This window comes from Littorina saxatilis, linkage group LG7 (assembly GCF_037325665.1).
Source record: "Littorina saxatilis isolate snail1 linkage group LG7, US_GU_Lsax_2.0, whole genome shotgun sequence".
Classification (NCBI taxonomy): domain Eukaryota; kingdom Metazoa; phylum Mollusca; class Gastropoda; order Littorinimorpha; family Littorinidae; genus Littorina; species Littorina saxatilis.
The window spans coordinates 22,786,690-22,807,689 of NC_090251.1; the positions used below are offsets into that span (position 1 = coordinate 22,786,690).

Genomic DNA, 21,000 nt, shown 5'->3' on the forward strand with positions numbered 1-21,000 from the left:
CACCACTACTCCTTCAGCCTGCTCATCGTCTTCAACTTCGTGCTGTTCATGCTGATCGCTGTGGGCCAGCTCCTCATCTACCAGTCCGTGCAGAGAAACAGCCTGCAGCACGCCGACAGCGCCACCAAGCGGTCCAGCAAGGACCAGAGGCTGGCGCGACGACTCATCACCGTCGCCATGTCGGACTTTCTCTGCTGGTTCCCCATCGGTCTGCTGGGAATTCTGTCGTCTGCTGGTCAACCTATCTCTGGCGAGGTCAACGTGGCCATGGCCATCTTCGTGCTGCCCCTCAACTCGGCCATCAACCCCTTCCTCTACACAGTCAACAGGCTGCTGGAGAACAGACAGATGGAGAGAGAGAAGCGACTGATGGAACTGCTCACGGCACAGATCAAACGAGGGGCTGCGGTTGCTGAGCAGGATAGTGGAAACGCTTAGGAATTTGTCACTTGAAAGTATTAGCGTTTTATAAAAAGATAGATTTTCTGCATAAATATCTTTTGTCTTCTTGAAAAAAAAATATGCATTTGTATGAGCTTGGTGGCAGGCCAAAGTTACCTCTTTGAAGCTCATTGTGCGAAACGTAAATTTTCCGTTAAAGCCAGTTAAAGATTCTACACGAGTCTGATCATAGTTTTGAGATATTGTGTTTGGTACAAATTTATGACAGATTAAAAACGACGAAATAAATCACTTGCGATAGTGTGCGGGAGTGAGACCTGTGCGTTTTGTTCTCCGAGTACTGTATTGTACATCTATGGACTGGGTGGCCGAGTGGTAACGCACTTGCGCTCGGAAGCGAGAGGTTGCGAGTTCGACCCTGGGTCAGGGCGTTAGCAATTTTCTCCCCCCTTTCCTAACCTAGGTGGTGGGTTCAAGTGCTAGTCTTTCGGATGAGACGAAAAACCGAGGTCCCTTCGTGTACACTACATTGGGGTGTGCACGTTAAAGATCCCACGATTGACAAAAGGGTCTTTCCTGGCAAAATTGTATAGGCATAGATAAAAATGTCCACCAAAATACCCGTGTGACTTGGAATAATAGGCCGTGAAAAGTAGGATATGCGCCGAAATGGCTGCGATCTGCTGGCCGATGTGAATGCGTGATGTATTGTGTAAAAAAAAATCCATCTCACACGGCATAAATAAATCCCTGCGCCTTAAATATGTGCGCGATATAAATAAAAATAAAAAAATTAAAAATAATCCCTGCGCTTAGAACTGCACCCACGGAATACGCGCGATATAAGCCTGTGTATGTGTGTGTGTGTGTGTGTGTGTGTGTGTGTGTGTGTGTGTGTGTGTGTGTGTGTGTGTGTGTGTGTGTAAGTGGGTGTGTGTGTGTGTGTGTGTTTGTTTGTGTGTGCGTTTGTGTGTGTTTGTGTGTGTGTGTGTATGTGTGTGTGTGTCTGTGTGGGTGTCTGTGTGGGTGTCTGTGTGGGTGTCTGTGTGTCTTTCTGTGTCTGTGTCTAAGCGTGGCTTTGTCTATGTCTGTCTGTGTCTATGTTTGTCTGTGTCTATGTTTGTCTGTGTCTATGTCTGTCTGTGTCTATGTTTGTCTGTGTCTATGTTTGTCTGTGTCTATGTTTGTCTGTGTCTATGTCTCTGTGTGTCTATGTTTGTCTGTGTCTATGTTTGTCTATGTCTGTCTGTGTCTAAGCGTGTCTATGTTTGTCTATGTCTATGTCTGTCTGTGTCTATGTTTGTCTGTCTCTATGTCTGTCTATGTCTGTCTGTGTCTATGTTTGTCTGTGTCTATGTTTGTCTGTCTCTATGTCTGTCTATGTCTGTCTGTGTCTATGTTTGTCTGTGTCTATGTCTGTCTGTGCCTATGTTTGTCTGTGTCTATGTTTGTCTGTGTCTATGTTTGTCTGTGTCTATGTGTGTCTGTGTCAATGTCTGTGTCTATGTCTCTGTGTGTCTATGTTTGTCTGTGTCTATGTTTGTCTATGTCTGTCTGTGTCTAAGCGTGTCTATGTTTGTCTATGTCTGTCTGTGTCTAAGCGTGTCTATGTTTGTCTATGTGTGTCTGTGTCAATGTCTGTGTCTATGTTTGCCTGTATCTATGTTTGTCTGTGTCTATGTCTGTCTGTGTCTAAGTGTGTGTGTCTAAGCGTGTCTGTGTCTATGTCTGTCTGTGTCTATGTCTGTCTGTGTCAATGTCTGTCTGTGTCAATGTCTGTCTGTGTCTATGTTTGTCTGTGTCTATGTTTGTCTGTGTCTATGTTTGTCTATGTCTGTCTGTGTCTAAGCGTGTCTATGTTTGTCTATGTCTGTCTGTGTCTAAGCGTGTCTATGTTTGTCTGTGTCTATGTCTCTGTGTGTCTATGTCTGTCTGTGTCTATGAGTATGCGTGTCGGTGACTATGAATCTGAATATTGATGCTTAGTGTTCAGATAGCCGAGTCATCAAAAGAGGCCATGATAACCCAGCAGTATCGATAGCACTCTATACAATCTTAATGTTGCTCTAGTCAACAGTTTTGAGTACATCGCAATTTACCTAGGCTATCCACTTGACCCTTTGATAAAACAAATTACCTTGATATTTTAAACACATTCGTCTTCATAGTGTGATTAGTGTTATTTTACGAATGCTAATGGCGGCATAAGCGCGTTTTTTTTAATGTTTTTTTTTTATATAGGCCAAGAACGAAAGCCGTCACTTTTCGGTAGCGTTGCGTAGGTTGAATCAATCTTGCATATTTCGCCTGGAACTGAATAACGAACATTGTGAAAGATGCACAGAAGCATGAGGTCGTTCTTGTTCTTCGCCTTCTCTGCAAGCTTCTCTCTGGTGAATGCAGGTATCACTTTTTTATGAATTAAAACAAACCTCAGCGAATCAAAATTAACAAAAGAACCGGCAGTGGTTAGCGCATCGGGCTGCGGGCCGGAAGGTCGTGGGTTCGAATCCCATCAGGGTCATGTGGGTTTTTCGGGCTACGGTCGGCTCCTACCCAGAGTGGAAGTGCTATGGTTCCTATGGGAAGGCTGGGATCACACAGCCGAGTGTCATTCACTTAACGAATGCGACTTTGAGGGTGCTCGGGTTCTGTATACCTGACCAACACCGCAGGTGCGGCAGTTCTCGGGCCTGGTTGATGCCAGGATATATTATGACAGTAAGCGTAGAGTGCTGCCCTGTCACGTAGTCTCAAAAACCAAATTGAAAATCCAAAGCATCATCATTATCATCCTCATCTCATTAATCATCCAAAATATAAATTGTCCTTGCTCTTATGGCCCTTCATGGCCGGAGCTCTCATGGTGACCTTGGTCTCAGTGTTCCTGTTCGATCCTTCCCTGAATAGTAGTTCTGCTGTCAGTCTTCAACGTGTGACGTTCTGGGGGGTCGACGGAAGGACGTGGTGGCGGTCTGCTCTCTGGAGGGGACGCTCACTCAGTCTGGCTCCGCGACTTAAAAGTCAATGTCGTTAGTAGGGGGCATAGTAGGTAGTGGGCTGCGTCCGTTAGCTCGGGACAGACCCACTACTGAAAACCGTCGAAGTGACTCAGCAGAAGTGCAGTGTCATCTTCAGAGGGTAGCCCGCCGCAGCGACCCGACATCCCCCCCCTGGAGCGTCTGTAAAATCGACAAGTCTGGCAGCGGAACGAAATTCAGAGGTGGTTGGAGCAGTGAGTGCAGGGACGGGGCGGTGTGAGGACAAGGAACAGGTGTAAGGACGGGGCGGTGTGAGGACAAGGAACAGGTGTAAGGACGGGGAAAACAATTAACAAAAGAGAACGCACGTAAGGAACAAAAGCCGTATTGTGTATGTATTCTATGCGCTCATGTTTCCTTTTCTGTGCAAGGCGTATATTTAACACATTCCGCTTGTTCCTTGAGAAGCAGTAAAAACAATCACAAGAATTTCGACCTGTCGGTTTTTAAAGTGTACAAACAAGATACACTACAGACAAATGTTTGCTGGAATGCGGTAATGTTATTTGGAAATAAGGCCAAACCAAAATATATGTTGGTTTTGGGTAACGTGACCAAAAAAGATAGGATCGGTAGGTCGGCTATTTTTTATATATATATTTTTTTTAATAAATTTAGTCGATTTTAAAGGAGGTTACTTCCCTTATATTAGTCTCGGTATGGTTCGCAAAATGTGCCAAAAGAGTTGTTTGTTTTGAGAAATGAAAAAAAAATTAGGGTCGGCGGGAAAAAATAGGGTCGGTCGGGTTACCCTAAACCTACTTTTTGTTTTTTTGGTGCCCAAGTCGCAGTACCTTTTACCATCAATTTGTGTTTGTTATGTATCTTGTTTTTCCGCTTTAAATGGTGAATTGTGAATGCTTCGTTTTGTCGACAGTTAAACGATCCATAAACTTAACCTTTCTAGTTGCATTTATTTCCATTCTTGATTTTGGAGCGTATCTTTGTTGATACTTGTTCAATATAAACGGTCAAATAAAAAACATATCGGACATGTCCGGCTATTTCTAACAAGGACGTACCCATTCTTGCTGTGATCTTCAGCGCAGCTGGATTCACACAGGCTGAACTCTAGACCCAGCAAGCCAGCCACAGGACAGAGGGATGCAGACCCATTCAGCTTTGACATTGATGGCCATGCCAAATTCACCTTCAGCCAGGGGGGCAGCGCGTGGCTCCAGGTTTATGTGTTGTTCATCTGGCAGTGTCCGATTTCTATGTTGTTCATCGTACAGGTTGTGTCCGATTTCTGTGTTGTTCATCGTACTGGTTGTGTCCGATTTCTGTGTTGTTCATCGTTCTGGTTGTGTCCGATTTCTGTGTTGTTCATCGTACTGGTTGTGTCCGATTTCTGTGTTGTTCATCGTACTGGTTGTGTCCGATTTCTAGTGTGTTGTTCATCGTACTGGTTGTGTCAGATTTCTGTGTTGTTCATCGTACTGGTTGTGTCCGATCTGGTGAGAAAAAGTTGATTACAACAATGGAAAAGACTTAACGTGACAAACTTAGGAGAAGGGGTTATAAGTGGCAAATGGTGTACTTGCTCTTCATTTTTAAATGTATTGTTGTTGTTGTTAAAGTTTCACAAAACGCATTCGAATTGTCGATCTTTTACAAAAGGTTCTTTTTGTGTGCCTTTGTTTGGTGTGTTTGTATAGTGTTGCCTGGGCGCGTTTCATACTATCACTTGCCGACACATTTCTGCTAAAAATGTTCACACACAACACTTGGGATGTAACTTGCAGAGTGCGCCTGCTTTCCTGTACACAGAGGGCAAACGTTTCAGCGCAGAAGACGGCTCCCTGAAACTGGACCACCAGGCGACTGAGAGCGGGGCCGATAAGATGGGAACGTGGACATCACAATGCTTTGTCTACATGGCCGGGTCAAGGTCCTGGAAGCTGTGTGCCAAGACATGGAGCAGTCCCGCTTGGCCCCTCGTGGTTTTCCAACAGGTGAGTTTTTGGACTGTGTGTGTGTGAGTGTGTGTGAGTGTGTGTGTGTTTGTAAGTGTGTGTGTGTGTGGGTGTGTGTGTGCATGTGTGTGTGTGTGTGTGTGTGTGTGTGTGTGCATGTGTGTGTGTGTGTGTGTATGTGTTAGTGTGTGCGTGTGCGTGCATGCGTGTGTGTGTGTTCGTGTGTGGGTTGGTGGGTGGATGGGTGGATGGGTGTATGTGTGTGTGTGGATGTACGCGTGCTTGTGGGTGTTTTTTCAGAACAAAAGGACAAGTCCTTGTATCAGTTAAGCTGCATTAAGACGTTAAGATCTCTTTGTTGTTGTCGTGGTTGTAATTGAGGTCGTTGTCGTTGTGTCCATCAATGTATGAAAAGTAATACAACCCATGTCGGTCATGGCACCTTTCAGCACTATATGAACGGAACTGACGGCTCTGCGCATGACACTGACAGCGTCATATCCGGGTTCCCGTCGTTTCAAATCCCAACTTCTGACATTGGACTCGGCTACTTCAGCTACCAGGGAGGCCAGTTTGGCTACAAAAATCTCACTTACGGCAAGTAAGTGCACTGGAAACCCCTAATGACTCCGTGTTTTAGGGATGTAGGCTATATTTCACTAAATTTAGAGTTGATAAAAGAGGTTCCCCTTACTTATTGTCTTGTATTTTAAAGTGCCCAATAATATAAACAAAAAAGTTAGAATCAAAACCTAATATTTCAACATGTGCTGCTTCTAGCAACCCAATAACAACGAGAACAATTAAAACAATTGAATTAAACTGAACACAGTGAAATTACGGCCAGAAAATGAACATTTCAGTAGAAAGACTTACTTTTGATTTAACTGCAACCACACAGGTGGATACAAGGAGGAGGAACACTCTCGGGAGGAGCAGTGGGAGGGCCTGTGACCGTGTTTGACCAGAAAGGTGGGGCCTGCATCATGGCGCCATTCTCTGAGGTAAATATTGCCCGCTGTGTGTGTGTGTGTGTGTGTGTGTGTGTGTGTGTGTGTGTGTGTGTGTGTGTGTGTGCATCATGATGTGTGTATGTGTGTGTGTGTGTGTGTGTGTGTGTGTGTGTGTGTGTACGTGCGTGCGTTCGTGCGTCCGTGTGAGTGTGCGTGCGTGCGTGCGGGCGTGCGTTCGTGTGCGTGTGTGTATGCGTCTGTGAACAGCCGGACTTGAGTTGGTGGGAACAGTGTAGGCTGATGTATACTCTACAATTGTGTAACACACAGAAACTAAAACCACCGATACATTGAAGATGCGAGACTGGCCTTTTCCTTCACAACTCCCACTCCTTAATCCCTGCAATACTGTCGTGCACTATGCCAAAACGTGTGTTGCCTGTCTGATGTCCAGTTTATGTCTACCTCCCGCGAACTGGACTCCAAAGGCCGTGTGAACTGGGGAGTGATGGGAGGGGTGGTGTCTGTTCCCCAAGGCTTCATTCAGCAAACCGCTGTGTACTGTGGCAATGCGGGTATCAACCAGGTAAACATTTTCTCACTTACTTCGCTATTTTGATTTGTCTTGGTACCCCTCCTATGCAGAGTTTTGTTTTGCCGTGTACTGTGGCAATGCGGGTATCAACCAGATACATTTTTTTTCACTTACTTCGCTATTTTGATTTGTCTTTGTACCCCGGCTATGCTGGGTTTTGATTCTGTGTCTTTCTTTCTGTGTCTGTATGTCCGTATGCGTGTCTGCCTGTGTGTATGTTTGAGTGTGTTTTCACTGTGTGCTGCACTTTAAGAGTATTAGTCAAAATCAGTTATTAAACATTCAAAATTACAATAAGAAAGGTTGTGTTTCAAAATCAGTTCCGTTGTGTGTCTTCGTCGCTTTGACCATAATACTACTTGCTTGGCAATGCTACGCCGATGATAACATTGACAAATTGAGCAGTAAATTTATGTTAAGTCATAAAGCTGTTTAGTTTAAAGACGTGAGTGAAAGTTTATTGCAAAGGTACAGGCAATTTAGAGTGGTTTGTTTTCTTGCCTTGTGTAGGTATTCTCAGACTGGGGCACGTTCATGAGAACGTACTACGACAAGACTGATGTGTACCGCAAAGCTGATTTATCCATACACTACTTGGGCTACTACACTGATGCAGGTATATCTTTCTGCCCCCCCCCCCCCCTCTCTCTCCCTCTCTCTCCCTCTCTCTCTCTCTCTTTCTCTCTCTCGCTCTCTCTCTCTTTTTTTAAGAAACAAATAAAAATTGTTTTATAATATTCCATCATTGCTTGAGAAACATAATGCATCTTGAAATGTCTTTTTGATTGTTGGACATGTTAATTATGTACATTGTACTGGAGTTAACTTAACTTCTATTTAATATTATTATTAAGTTACCCTCAATGGGCGAGGGCTGGATGGAAAAAAGCATGTCTGCATTGCTTATTCTGTCACCCTCGAAAAATAAAGTTTAATTCAATTCAATTCAATTCAATTCTATTCAATGTAACTCTCTCTCTCTCTCTCTCTCTCTCTCTCTCTCTCTCTCTCTCTCTCTCTCTCTCTCTCTCTCTCTCTCTCTCTCTCCCTCTCTCTCTCTTCCCCAAACACAAAGTTAATCCTAAACTGCTTGACTCGTCGGTTCTCAAGAGCATCTCTGATAAATGGCATACATTTATCATACCTTGATGCTATCATAAACAATATTTGTTTGTCACCATTAAGTTTTTTCACGAAGTTTACCTTTGTAACCGTCTTGCTCTTTTAATACTGGGCGATTGATTCACATTGTGATCCCATTTTCATTTTTGTTTGACTGGATTTGCATTTGTTTCCAAAGAAAGTAAAGAAAAGGCCTAAACGTTGACCTTTGTGAGGATATTATTTTGGATGACATTGCTCAATGTGCAGCAAGCTACTTTAAAAGTCACCAGGGAGAGTGTTCATGCCAAAAGTTGTGTTGCAAGGGATTGTGATTACTCACACTTCAGTTTTGGGGACCCCTTGGATACGTCTTTCTTTCTTTTCTTTATTTGGTGTTTAACGTCGTTTTTAACCACGAAGGTTATATCGCGACGGGCCCTTGAATACGTCGCTGAATGTTGTTTCTAGCAACGTATTCAAGCGTAGAAAGTGACTTAAACATTGGTTTTCGCAGGTGCCTATTACTACGTTAAACCGGAGCCTAACAAAACATACGAGCAGACAATTCTCGATCTGAAGGCATTCGCTGATTTGCTGGGTATCCCTTTCAGGTAGGTTTAAAAAAAAAAGTAAAAAATTCATTGCTCATTACCTCGCCGGCATTTTGCAAGCGAGACACACGATCATGAGATAAGTTCTTTATCTGTTTCATAATAGTGTTTGTCTGTATGTCTACTTCAAAGACCTTTGGGTCGACGTAGGCCTACTAGTAAACGTATCGTTTTGTTTTGTCATAAATCAAACGTCCCAATTACCCACCATGGTGTTTTGATTCTGAATTTTGGAACGTGAGCAATATATCTGTTTTTGGATTCCCGTCTTTTCTATGATGCACAACACAGATACATCGAGTGCTACGATTCCGTCTTTTCTATCATGCACAACACAGATACACCGAGTGCTACGATTCCGTCTTTTCTATCATGCACAACACAGATACATCGAGTGCTACGATTCCGTCTTTTCTATCATGCACAACACAGATACATCGAGTGCTACGATTCCGTCTTTTCTATCATGCACAACACAGATACATCGAGTGCTACGATTCCGTCTTTTCTATCATGCACAACATAGATACATCGAGTGCTACGATTCCGTCTTTTCTATCATGCACAACACAGATACATCGAGTGCTACGATTCCGTCTTTTCTATCATGCACAACACAGATACACCGAGTGCTACGATTCCGTCTTTTCTATCATGCACAACACAGATACACCGAGTGCTACGATTCCGTCTTTTCTATCATGCACAACATAGATACACCAAGTGCTACGATTCCGTCTTTTCTATGATGCACAACACAGATACACCGAGTGCTACGATTCCGTCTTTTCTATGATGCACAACACAGATACACCGAGTGCTACGATTCCGTCTTTTCTATGATGCACAACACAGGTACACCGAGTGCTACGATTCCGTCTTTTCTATCATGCACAACACAGATACACCGAGTGCTACGATTCCGTCTTTTCTATCATGCACAACATACATACATCGAGTGCTACGATTCCGTCTTTTCTATCATGCACAACACAGATACATCGAGTGCTACGATTCCGTCTTTTCTATCATGCACAACACAGATACATCGAGTGCTACGATTCTGTCTTTTCTATCATGCACAACACAGATACACCGAGTGCTACGATTCCGTCTTTTCTATCTTGCACAACACAGATACACCGAGTGCTACGATTCCGTCTTTTCTATCATGCACAACACAGATACACCGAGTGCTACGATTCCGTCTTTTCTATCATGCACAACACAGATACATCGAGTGCTACGATTCCGTCTTTTCTATCATGCACAACATAGATACATCGAGTGCTACGATTCCGTCTTTTCTATCATGCACAACACAGATACACCGAGTGCTACGATTCCGTCTTTTCTATCATGCACATCACAGATACATCGAGTGCTACGATTCCGTCTTTTCTATCATGCACAACATAGATACATCGAGTGCTACGATTCCGTCTTTTCTATCATGCACAACACAGATACATCGAGTGCTACGATTCCGTCTTTTCTATCATGCACAACACAGATACATCGAGTGCTACGATTCCGTCTTTTCTATCATGCACAACATAGATACATCCAGTACGACGCGTGGTTCTACCCCAAAGGACCACCGGACTCAAGGGGCACAATGACTTGGAGTGCCACGTCTGACATTGCTCCTGACGGATTGCAGTGAGTAGGCTGCACGCTTGCTTCTTTCTCTCTCCAGCACTGGAAAGTGTGTGTGTGTGTGTGTGTGTGTGTGTGTGTGTGTGTCTGTCTGTCTGTCTGTCTGTCTGTCTGTCTGTCTGTCTGTCTGTCTGTCTGTCTTTCTGTCTGTCCTTGACACACAGAGATCGAGATAGACAGAGGCAGGCAGACAAAAAAATAGACAGACGGACAGCCAAAGAGATAGACTTAACAAACAAGGTGGCTATTTGGACCATCCTTTACTTTTGAAAGCATTAAGGTTTCAGACTGAAAGAAATGAAGGATGCAGTTTTGAATGGAATATGCCTCTTATATTAAAGTTCAGGCTATGGCCTGTGATTCTCTTTTACAATTTGTGTAGGGAAGGGGAAGCTTTCATGAACGTAAAGCTGAGTGTTGAGCCGCTAAAGACAGCAGTGCTACGACATACCGGGGAAAATTAACTGTTGATATTCATTTGTTCTGCACAGATACGTTTACAACATAACAAAGTGGCCGGTGGTGGCGCACAACATGTGGTGGTGAGTAAACAGTCCTTATCCCATGACCTGCTATTTTGTCTCTGTCTCAGGAGTAGGTGAATACGCTACGTATTTTGTGGTTGCGAGGCGTATTCCATGGTTACCGAGTCTCATATAATTATTAGCTCGCCAAAGGCTCGGTAATAATACCTGAAAATCGTCCCTCTGGGAAAAAATGGCAGGTATTCAGGACTCGGAGTCGTGTAACCTATTTATGCACAGTATGGTATTCGGTCTTTGTCCATACAAAAAGGATATAGTTTAAATTGTGCAATTAAAGAAGGTTTGTTTCTTTGTCAGAGGTCATGCGAGACCAAATCATCAGCATTGATTTTGCTCTGTTTTGATATTGGCTAACTCTTTAAAAACATTTCACATTTAAGGCATATCACTGTAAAACGTAAAAGGTTCCTTACAATTCAGATTCGTCTGCAGCCTGTACTTTAAATATTGTCAAAAAATCCTGATCTCTTTCGAAAAAAAGCTTGTGCCTAGGAACGTCCCGGAATAAGATCTTTACGAATTTCTGCACTGTAATAATTGAACAAAGTGCCTATGTAACTGGAATAATTTAGATCATTTAGTGTCAACTTGTAAACTGTAGAAGTATAAGTAAATTGGTGTACACGTCTTTTTTCTGTTCTTTTTTTCCTTCTTCAGTGTTCTGCGTATCTGCCTTTTATGTCTATGATTAGGATAAGTTCTTGCAGGTCTTCCAAAACTCCCTACGCAAAGGCCAATGGAGGAAAGTACAACTTTATCGTGGAGAAACAAAAGGCGATTCCACAGGACTTGGTAAGAGTTTACAATCGCCTATACTATAACTGTGTCAAAATGTACATTCACACCAAACGCATGTCAAAATGTACATTCACACCAAACGCATGTCAAAATGTACATGCACACCAAACGCATGTCAACATGTACATTCACACCAAACGCATGTCAACATGTATATTCACACTAATCGAATGTCAAAATGTATATTCACACTAATCGAATGTCAAAATGTGTATTCATACAAATCGAATGTCAAAAATGTATATTCACACCAAACGCTTGTCAAAATGTATATTCACACCAATCGTATGCTCATTACTTGGTTTCATTTGTTGAAGTGAAACTAATAAGGTTCGATCGATGTTTTGGGGTGAACATATAGATTTCTTTAGTTGCTCGCCAATTAATGAGTTAACAAACAGCTCCTCTTCAGACAAATTGAACTGATACAGAAAACTTCTTTTTTAAAAATATAAGAACTCTTCTTTACTGACGCGTTTAACTTGTGCAGACTTTTTGGATGGACCTCTTCAACCAGGCACGACTTTGGGGTGTCAGTGTGTACGAACAGGTGAGAGTTTAAGTTGTCTGTACTCCTGCAGGTGTGCAATTCGTTTGAGGTAATGTGTTACTTTGGGTACACATTCCTCATCCTGTGATGAAACTCCACCCTCAGATTCCCAATATCGACCCTTCCTTTGTCTGGATATTTTCCAGGTCGTTAGTGCGAGGTTTTCCTGTAGTTGAAAATGAAACATATCTAACTAAATCAAATCTACAGGTCTTGTGACAGAGCCCAACAAGTATGGTATTGAATGTTCCCATGTTAACAATATTCTCTTATTGAGTATCAGTAGACCATCAATTAATCACAAGAGCATCCTAAAAATCTCGACTCATGACTAGTACAGTAGAACAAATCCTAAAGACACAAACTCTAGAGAAAGCTGAAATGGTAGGGTATATCAAATGGTAAAATGCCCTTAGAATGATTAGTTGTCATTTCACACGATCATGTTCGTGTTCAAGAGGCAACAGTGATAAAAACAAATACATACAAAAATAACACACGGAAAGAAAATAAATGAAGAAAAGTCAATGGGTGTCAAGGGTATATGCAGGAAGGTCTGTTTGTTTTATGCGACTGTTAAAACTTTGTCTGTAGGATTTTCTAGACGTGGAGTTTGGCACGATGAACGCCACCCAGTCCACTGTGGACGTGGCCAAGACGTGGCTGATGCAGATGGGACAAGCTGCACGTGCTACCGGTCTGACCATCCAGTACTGTATGTCCAACCCCCGTCACGCCATGCAGAGCTTGGAGATCCCCGCCGTTACACACGTAGGTACCATTTTAGCGATAGTTTGCTGGTCAACTTTATTTTCTTGGACTGACAAAGACAAAACCCGGAAAAGAGAGGCAATGGGAGATGGTTTGGAATAGAGAATGAAAGAGAGAGAGAGACAGACAGACAGACACACAGACAGACAGACACACTGACAGACAGAATGATAGAGAAAGATTGAAAAAGAGAGAGAGAAAAATTGAAAGAGAGGGAGAGAGAAAGAGAGAGTTTTAAAGAGAGAGTTTGATAGAGAGTTCAAACGAGAGGGAGAGTTTGATAGAAATTTCAAATGGGTAAGAGAGTTTGAAAGACAAAAAGGGAGAGAGAAAGAGAGTTTGAAGAGAGAGAGAGAGAGAGAGAGAGAGAGAGAGAGAGAGAGAGAGAGAGAGAGAGAGAGAGAGAGAGAGAACTCAGAACTTTATTACAAAAGGATAAAGGTTTTAGGCAAGGCCTATTCTTCCAACCAGTCCTTTATACAACACATCAAGACAGACGCACATAAAAAAACATATATCATATAAAATACATTGTATGGAATGCAGCACAATGTGTATTTAAGAGATTACATAAGGAGTAACTCAAAGATTATAAAATTACATTCACATAGTAATACCTTTCATTTGGGTCTAAGTTGCTCATATCAGCTAGACATCCGTTTATACTAAGACAAAGTGTTTTTAGATTAACAATCGAGAGAGAGAGAGAGAGAGAGAGAGAGAGAGAGAGAGAGAGAGAGAGAGAGAGAGAGAGAGAGAGAGACAGAGAGAGAGAGAGAGAGAGAGAGAGAGAGAGAGAGATGATGATGATGATGATGGAACTTTATTTTTCAAGGATAGAGGTTTAAGGCGACGCCTTTTCTTACAACCGGTCCTTACTTCTAATACAAATGTCTAATAAATGATAAACAAGTAAGGCAACATGACAAATAAACAAAGTAAACGAACGAATCAGCAAACAATCGACAAGTAAGCAAACAAGCAAATAAACATAAACAACAAAATGACAAAGTAAGCAACATACAAATCGAAAGCGAAACATGTAACATGTTAATTGAGGCCACACATGTAAAGTGATCGACGGCAAAATTCACACGATACCAACGCCTACACTAATGCCAACAATGACCACATGGTGCAAATGATGATGATGAAGATGTTGTTGACGATGACGATGATGACGATGATGATGATGATAATGATGATGATGATGATGATGATGATGATGATGATGATGATGATGATGATGATGATGATGATGATGATGATCAAGTGATGATGATAATGATGTTGATGATGATGATGATGATGATGATGATGATGATGTCGATAATGATGATGATGATGATGTTGATGATGAAGATGGAAAATCGCAACACAAATTCCACATAATACATATAATAAAGAACATATTTGTGTAATTCATAAAGCTTTGCCAATTGTTGACAGCTACGTGCACGTGTTAAGACTAGTATAGCCATCTAGGTAAACATAAAATGATTATGCAGAGCTTGTTTAAAACTCTTTAGTGAGGTTAATGATCTTATTACAGACGGAATGGAGTTCCACACCATAGCGCCAGAGAAGGCTTGACTAGTTTTGAACAAATCAATCCTGGGTATTGGTGGTAGAAAATTGATAGACCCGTACCTTTCGGTGACTCTGTGAAATAGGTCCTGAATATAGATGGGCACTTCGCCATGATATACTTTATACATCATTACAGTCTTATTAAACTGTAACTGTTTAACTAGCGGCAGGTAGTTTAGATTCTTTAACTTCAAATCAGCTGATAATTGTGGACCGTTTAACATTTGTTATATGAAGTCTTATATCGCGCGCGTATCTCCAGACTCGGACTCAAGGCGCAGGGATCTATTTATGCCGTGCGAGATGGAATTTTTTACACACTACATCACGCATTCACATCGACCAGCAGATCGCAGCCATTTCGGCGCATATCCTACTTTTCACGGCCTATTATTCCAAGTCACACGGGTATTTTGGTGGACATTTTTTTTATCTGTGCCTATACAATTTTGCCAGGAAAGACCCTTTTGTCAATCGTGGGATCTTTAACGTGCACACCCCCAATGTAGTGTACACGAAGGGACCTCGGTTTTTCGTCTCATCCGAAAGACTAGCACTTGAACCCACCACCTAGGTTAGGAAAGGGGGGGAGAAAATTGCTAACGCCCTGACCCAGGGTCGAACTCGCAACCTCTCGCTTCCGAGCGCAAGTGCGTTACCACTCGGCCACCCAGTCCATGATTTTAGCTGCCCGACGATGTAGAGAGTTTAACTTTTTCATGTGAATATCAGAGACGCCATCCCAAAGAGTTGATGCGTAATTAATATGGGATAAGATGTGGGCATGATAAAATAGTTTTAGTGTTGCGATATCAACATATTATTGCTTTATTGAGAGAGAGAGAGAGAGAGAGAGAGAGAGAGAGAGAGAGAGAGAGAGAGAGAGAGAGAGAGAGAGAGAGAGGGAGAGAGAGAGAGAGAGAGAGAGAGAGAGAGAGAGAGAGAGAGAGTTTGCAAACGCGTAGAGATAGATTTTGAAAGAGAGAGAGAGTTACAAACGCGTAGAGAGATATTTTGAAAGAGAGGGAGTGTGTGAGTTTGAGAGAGAGGGAGTTTCTAGGAGAGAGAGAAATGTTCATAAGAGAAAGAAAGAGAATTTGAACAAGCGAGAGAGCAAGAAAATGTTATAAGATAGTGAAAGAGAGTTTTAAAAAAAAGAGAGAGAGTTTGAAAGAGAGTTAGACAGAGAGACAGAGTTTGAAAGAGAAACAGAGTTTGAAAGAGATAGTTTAGAAGACACCGTGAGATTTTGAAAGAGAACGAACGAACGAACGAACGTGAGATTTTGGAAGAGATCAAATCAAATCAAATCAAATCAAATTTTATTTTACGAGGGTTGTGGCATAAGCAATATAAACGAGCTTCTTTTCAACCAGCCCTCGCCCAGAGAGGGACTATTCTAATCTTGAATACATATATATATATATATACATACGTAAAACAATTACAAAAGATAAGCAAGGCAGAGAAACTATTCACATGACTATATACACGTTGTAGGCTATACATACATTCTTGCGTTATGAAACACTGATGCTTTATGGACAGATATGATCAATATGAAAATAATCAGAACGAAGTCTTCCATCACTGTGACTTTTCGTAATTTGACATTAAATGTAATGAGAGGTGTTTTTTGAAAGTATTGAGACTTGTTGGGACTCGAACTGATTCCGGGAGAGAATTCCACAAAACGCTGCCAGAATAAGCTAAACTTGATTTAAAGAGATCTATCCGCGGAATGGGGACGTTGAATTTTCGGCTTGGTTTGGCTTTAAATTTTGTAATGAAAGCACTCGGTGCATGGCCGGAAAGGATTTTGTGAAGGAGCACGCCTTTATTTGATTTAAATCTTTCTTTTAAGGGCAAAATCTTAAGTTTTTTATAATCGTCGAAAACAAGACTGGATTGTTTTAATAGAACTGATTTTAGTGCTCGTCTGTGTAGACTGTACAGTGGTTTTAAAATGTTTGCACTGGCAGAGTCCCAGATGGTCGAACAATAATCCGTGATGGTTTGTATGTATGCATTATAAAATAATAACCTTGAGTGTGGATCAAGAAAGTGCTTTATTCTGTTCAACAAATATATTTTCCTCGACACGGTTTTGCACAACGATCTAACATGATGGGTCCAAGATAAATTATTATCGATATTTACTCCCAAAACTTTGTGATCTCCTACTTCCGCTATTGCATCGTTGCCAATTAATAAGGAATGAGGATTATTCTTGATGTTTTGTCTTTTTTGCCTTGTTGTAATTAACATGTATTTGGTCTTTTGGGGGTGAAGACTCATGTGGTTATATTTTGTCCAATTAATGAGATCATCTACACTGTTCTGCAATGATAAATAAACTTTGTCTAATTTTTTATCAGAAGTGTGTATGGTCGTATCATCAGCAAATAGTTCACAATCATCATTAACACTAAAAGGAAGATCGTTAATATACAGAGAGAAAAGAAGTGGCCCAAGGACAGAACCCTGGGGGACTCCATATAACACCGGTCTTTTACTTGACATAGTGGAATTCACGCAGACGGATTGCTCTCGTCCGGCTAAGAAAGATGAGAGGAGGCATAGGGTTTGGGGTGACAATCTATACTCAGCTAATTTTCTTAAAAGTAACTCATGATTAATGACGTCGAATGCTTTTGCAAAATCGACGAATAGGACACCACAGAGTTCATTATTATTAATGTTGCTAAGCAAGTTTTCAAGAAGGTTTATTAATGCTGTGTGGCACGAATGATTTACTCTGAAGCCTGACTGATTTGAATGAATAAGGTCGTATTTCTTCAAATGTGCGGCCAAGTGTGTATATATGTGTTTTTCAAGTGGTTTGGATAAAACAGGAAGAATCGAGATTGGTCTGTAATTGGCGGGGTCAGAAGAATTACCTGATTTGAATAGCGGGATTACTTTTGCCTCCTTTAATTTGGCGGGAAAGTCAGATTTGTCCAGGCACAAGTTGTAAACGTATGTCAGAGATTCTGCAATAAAAGGGGCAGACAACTTCAAAATTTTCCCATCAAGATTATCTAGACCATGAGTACCAGTTTGTTTTAAGCATATCAGATAATGGAAGACTTCGCTCACAGATAACAGGGGGATGTCTAAATTATGTGTAATATTTTTTGAAACACAAAACTGTTTCAACTTGTCCAGATTATTCTGTTTTGATCTATCATTTGTGATTATTTTTTCAACAATAGAAGTGAAATGAATGTTAAGATCATCCGCAGGTACATCAATGACAGAAGATTTTACGGTTTTTTTACGTGTCAACTGGTTGATCACTTTCCAGATGGCTTTTGAGTTTTGTTTCGTATTTGATGCAGCGAGCTCACGGTAATATTTTTTGCGAGCAGCACGTTTCATGGACGTTACTTCGTTTCTCTGCTTTCTGTACTCTTCTTCTCTGCCATTACGTTTAAGAAAATCGCGGTGATTAATCGCACATTGAATGTCGTGTGTAAGCGCCATTTTGGTTTTGGGTGTTGCTGCACACGAGAGGTTCTGAATGGTGCATGTTTATCATATACTTTTATAAACAAGTTGTACCATAATTCAAATGCTTCATCGGGGTCAGTATGATTATAAATTGTTGAAAAATCTGTACAACTTAAATCAGAAAGAAATGATTCTTTATCAAGTTTTGAAAATAGCCTATACGTTATGAATTTATGCTTTCGTTTGGGGATTCTAACCCCTTTTTTCGACCATGTGAGGCATATTGGAAAGTGATCACTACAACCAATACTTGGAACTGAGGTTTCAATAATGTTAGCCTGAGTTGACACACATATATGGTCTATAAGCGTAGATGAGGTAGCTGTAACTCTTGTTGGAATCGTTACTAATTGTTGTAAATTATGAAGGGATAACTTTTCCATCCAGCACTTGTTGGGTTTCAGAAGATCAAGATTAAAATCGCCCAAAAGTATAATTTCTCTGGATTCAAGGCTGACAGCGTCCATCATGTTATCGAAATTATCAAACCAGTTAACATGTTCAGCTGGATTCCTGTAGCAGAAACCGGTCAAGACTGGCGCTGATTTACGCAATTTTAATTCCAGCCATATTGTTTCAACCGAATGCTGCTCTAAGTGATGAAGTCTATGAAACGTTAAGGACTCGTGGATATAAACAAGCAAACCAGTTTCTTTTGTTGATGATGGATCTCGACGTACGACATTATATCCTTCAATCTTAACTTCCACATCTGCGATATTGCTGTTAAGTCTCGACTCAGAGAGTCCAAAAATGTGAAAGTATTTGCCTGAGTTGAGAAGAATAGCTGCTACCTCATCAAGCTTATTTATGGCATGATTAATATTCAAATGTCCAACTCTTAGACCGTCTTTAACAGGCCAGGAATTCGTAGATACAGTCATGGACTTATTAAACAGTACACAATGAAAACAATCTCTGTAAGAGAAAATGAGTGAGTAGAAATCTCGTAGAATACACACAAAAAAACCAAGAACAATTCAAATTAATCTAGAAAACAAAGTTTAAAAAAGAAGAACAAAGATGTATGCACTGTAAAGGCAGGAATCTGCAGGAAATGCACAAGCAATTCGATAAACTCGATCGTACTTCAACCGTCACAGAAAAGTCAATTTTCCAATGCTCCAAGGCGCTGGTGGTAATGCTGAAGAGTTAGAGGCAATCACAGTACAGACACGGATTGACCGAACTCGCACGTATTGAGTACAATTCATGCGCACGGCATGCTCTTAGAGAGAGAGAGAGAGAGAGAGAGAGAGAGAGAGAGAGAGAGAGAGAGAGAGAGAGAGAGAGAGTGAGAGAGAGTTTGCACACGCGTAGTGAGAGATTTTGATAGAGAGAGAGAGAGTATGTGTGTTCGAAAGAGACATGATTAGCAAGACAGAGAGTTTCCAAGAGAGAGAGAGACATTTTTTTATTAGAGAGAATGAGAGTTTGAAAGAAAGACATAGTTTGATAGAGAGACAGAGTTTAAAAGAGACAGAGTTTGAGGAAAAAAAGAGAGAGGTGTAATACGGAGTGTTCATGACCACAGGCACGTGTGAGCGTTGACTACCGGCCCGGGCTAGACCAATGGCAGATCGGAGTGACCTCTATCCTGGCCCACGCTCTGGGGCTGGCTCCATGGAAAGACAACTTCTGGACTGTCACAGAACAGCCTGGAAACACCTACAGTGAGTCATCAATGCCTCCTTCTGCTCCACTTTGTCTTTTCTTTCCTTCCTATTTAAGTGCATAATCCCCACAGCGAGTCATCAATTCCTTCTTCTCCTGCACATTGTCTTTTCTTTCCCTCTTCTTCTTTTCAAGTTGAGTGCATGCAGATTTGGAATGTTAATGTGTCTTGAGCTAAAGAAGGAATATATTGAACAACACCGGGTGCATTCAAGCTTTCGACTATCTAGCTATCTAGCATCTCAACAAAATAATTCTTTCAATGTTAATTTGTCTTGAGCGAAAGAATAAATCTATTGAACTACACCGAGCGCATTCAAGCTTATGACTATCTCAACAAAACATTTCTCTATAATGTCATTAATACGCTGCTCAGCTGAAGGAAACCGAAGTGTGTTTGAAGAAAAAGCTGCTGCGGCTATTAACATGTTCAGTATTTAACAACAGGGATAAGGACACCCATAGGCACTCTGATGTTCTTTGATCATTAGGAAACTTATGTGGAAGATTACAGAGTACCTTGATGTCTCTGAGGAGATGATAGCCACATTTGTCAAACTGATATCAAATTTGGAGAGAGAGAAAAGCATCCCCCGAAATCGGCGCATGGCTGCCTAAATGGCGGTCATACACGTTAAAACCCTCTCGTGCAAATCCCGAGTGTATGTAGAGGTTACATGCCGAGTCTCAGTGATTATTAAAAATAATGGTCGAAGTTGGCGGATCATGAAAAATGCGAGCTTCAGCGAGCTTTTTCATGACCGCGAACTGAGACCATTATTTTTAATAATCACTGAGACGAGGTGTGTAACCTCTTTATTCCTCCTTTCTTCAGTTATTCAAAGAAAAGAGGAGTTTTTGTGCGAAAGTTTGATCGAATCCGAATCACTCAACCAGTCAACCTGCGCAGGCGATCGATTAATGCGCGGTTGTATAGTTCCGTGCAAATCATTCCATTCTGTTAACACTTCTTGTCAGTTTCCCTGTTTTAGACTAAAATCAAGTACACAGATATGCTGTTATTCTGCTGTGGCGGTAAAGGAAGATATTGTGTGTTCTGTTTATGTTTTAGTATCGCATAGGATAATGTTCTTTCGTCAAATGGGACTAGCAGACGAACTTTTGCACCCGTGTTCCAACGTTAATTACTGTATGAAGTTCAGTTTTCTGGGGAAAATAGTGTATGAAACCGCTTTATGTTGTTTAAATTGATGAGATGTGTGCATTTGGTTGCGTGTGATCTGTTTATAAAATGAAATATTGTTGAAAACTGACCGT

General features: G+C 41.4%; 1 protein-coding gene across 1 annotated transcript in view; it reads left to right on the top strand.

The window, feature by feature from the left end:
• Positions 1 to 2,607: 2,607 nt before the first annotated feature.
• The window catches only part of LOC138970942 (uncharacterized), a 28,824-nt gene continuing 10,431 nt past the window's right edge, over positions 2,608 to 21,000 (top strand). The window contains exons 1-14 of the mRNA XM_070343530.1: positions 2,608 to 2,805; positions 4,488 to 4,624; positions 5,189 to 5,398; positions 5,809 to 5,960; positions 6,261 to 6,363; positions 6,767 to 6,898; positions 7,418 to 7,523; positions 8,526 to 8,622; positions 10,183 to 10,284; positions 10,773 to 10,823; positions 11,534 to 11,618; positions 12,115 to 12,174; positions 12,769 to 12,945; positions 19,583 to 19,721. Coding sequence (XP_070199631.1) covers positions 2,739 to 2,805; positions 4,488 to 4,624; positions 5,189 to 5,398; positions 5,809 to 5,960; positions 6,261 to 6,363; positions 6,767 to 6,898; positions 7,418 to 7,523; positions 8,526 to 8,622; positions 10,183 to 10,284; positions 10,773 to 10,823; positions 11,534 to 11,618; positions 12,115 to 12,174; positions 12,769 to 12,945; positions 19,583 to 19,721 — 1,618 coding nt within the window. The 5' untranslated portion in view covers positions 2,608 to 2,738. The remainder of the gene's footprint in view (positions 2,806 to 4,487; positions 4,625 to 5,188; positions 5,399 to 5,808; positions 5,961 to 6,260; positions 6,364 to 6,766; positions 6,899 to 7,417; positions 7,524 to 8,525; positions 8,623 to 10,182; positions 10,285 to 10,772; positions 10,824 to 11,533; positions 11,619 to 12,114; positions 12,175 to 12,768; positions 12,946 to 19,582; positions 19,722 to 21,000) is intronic.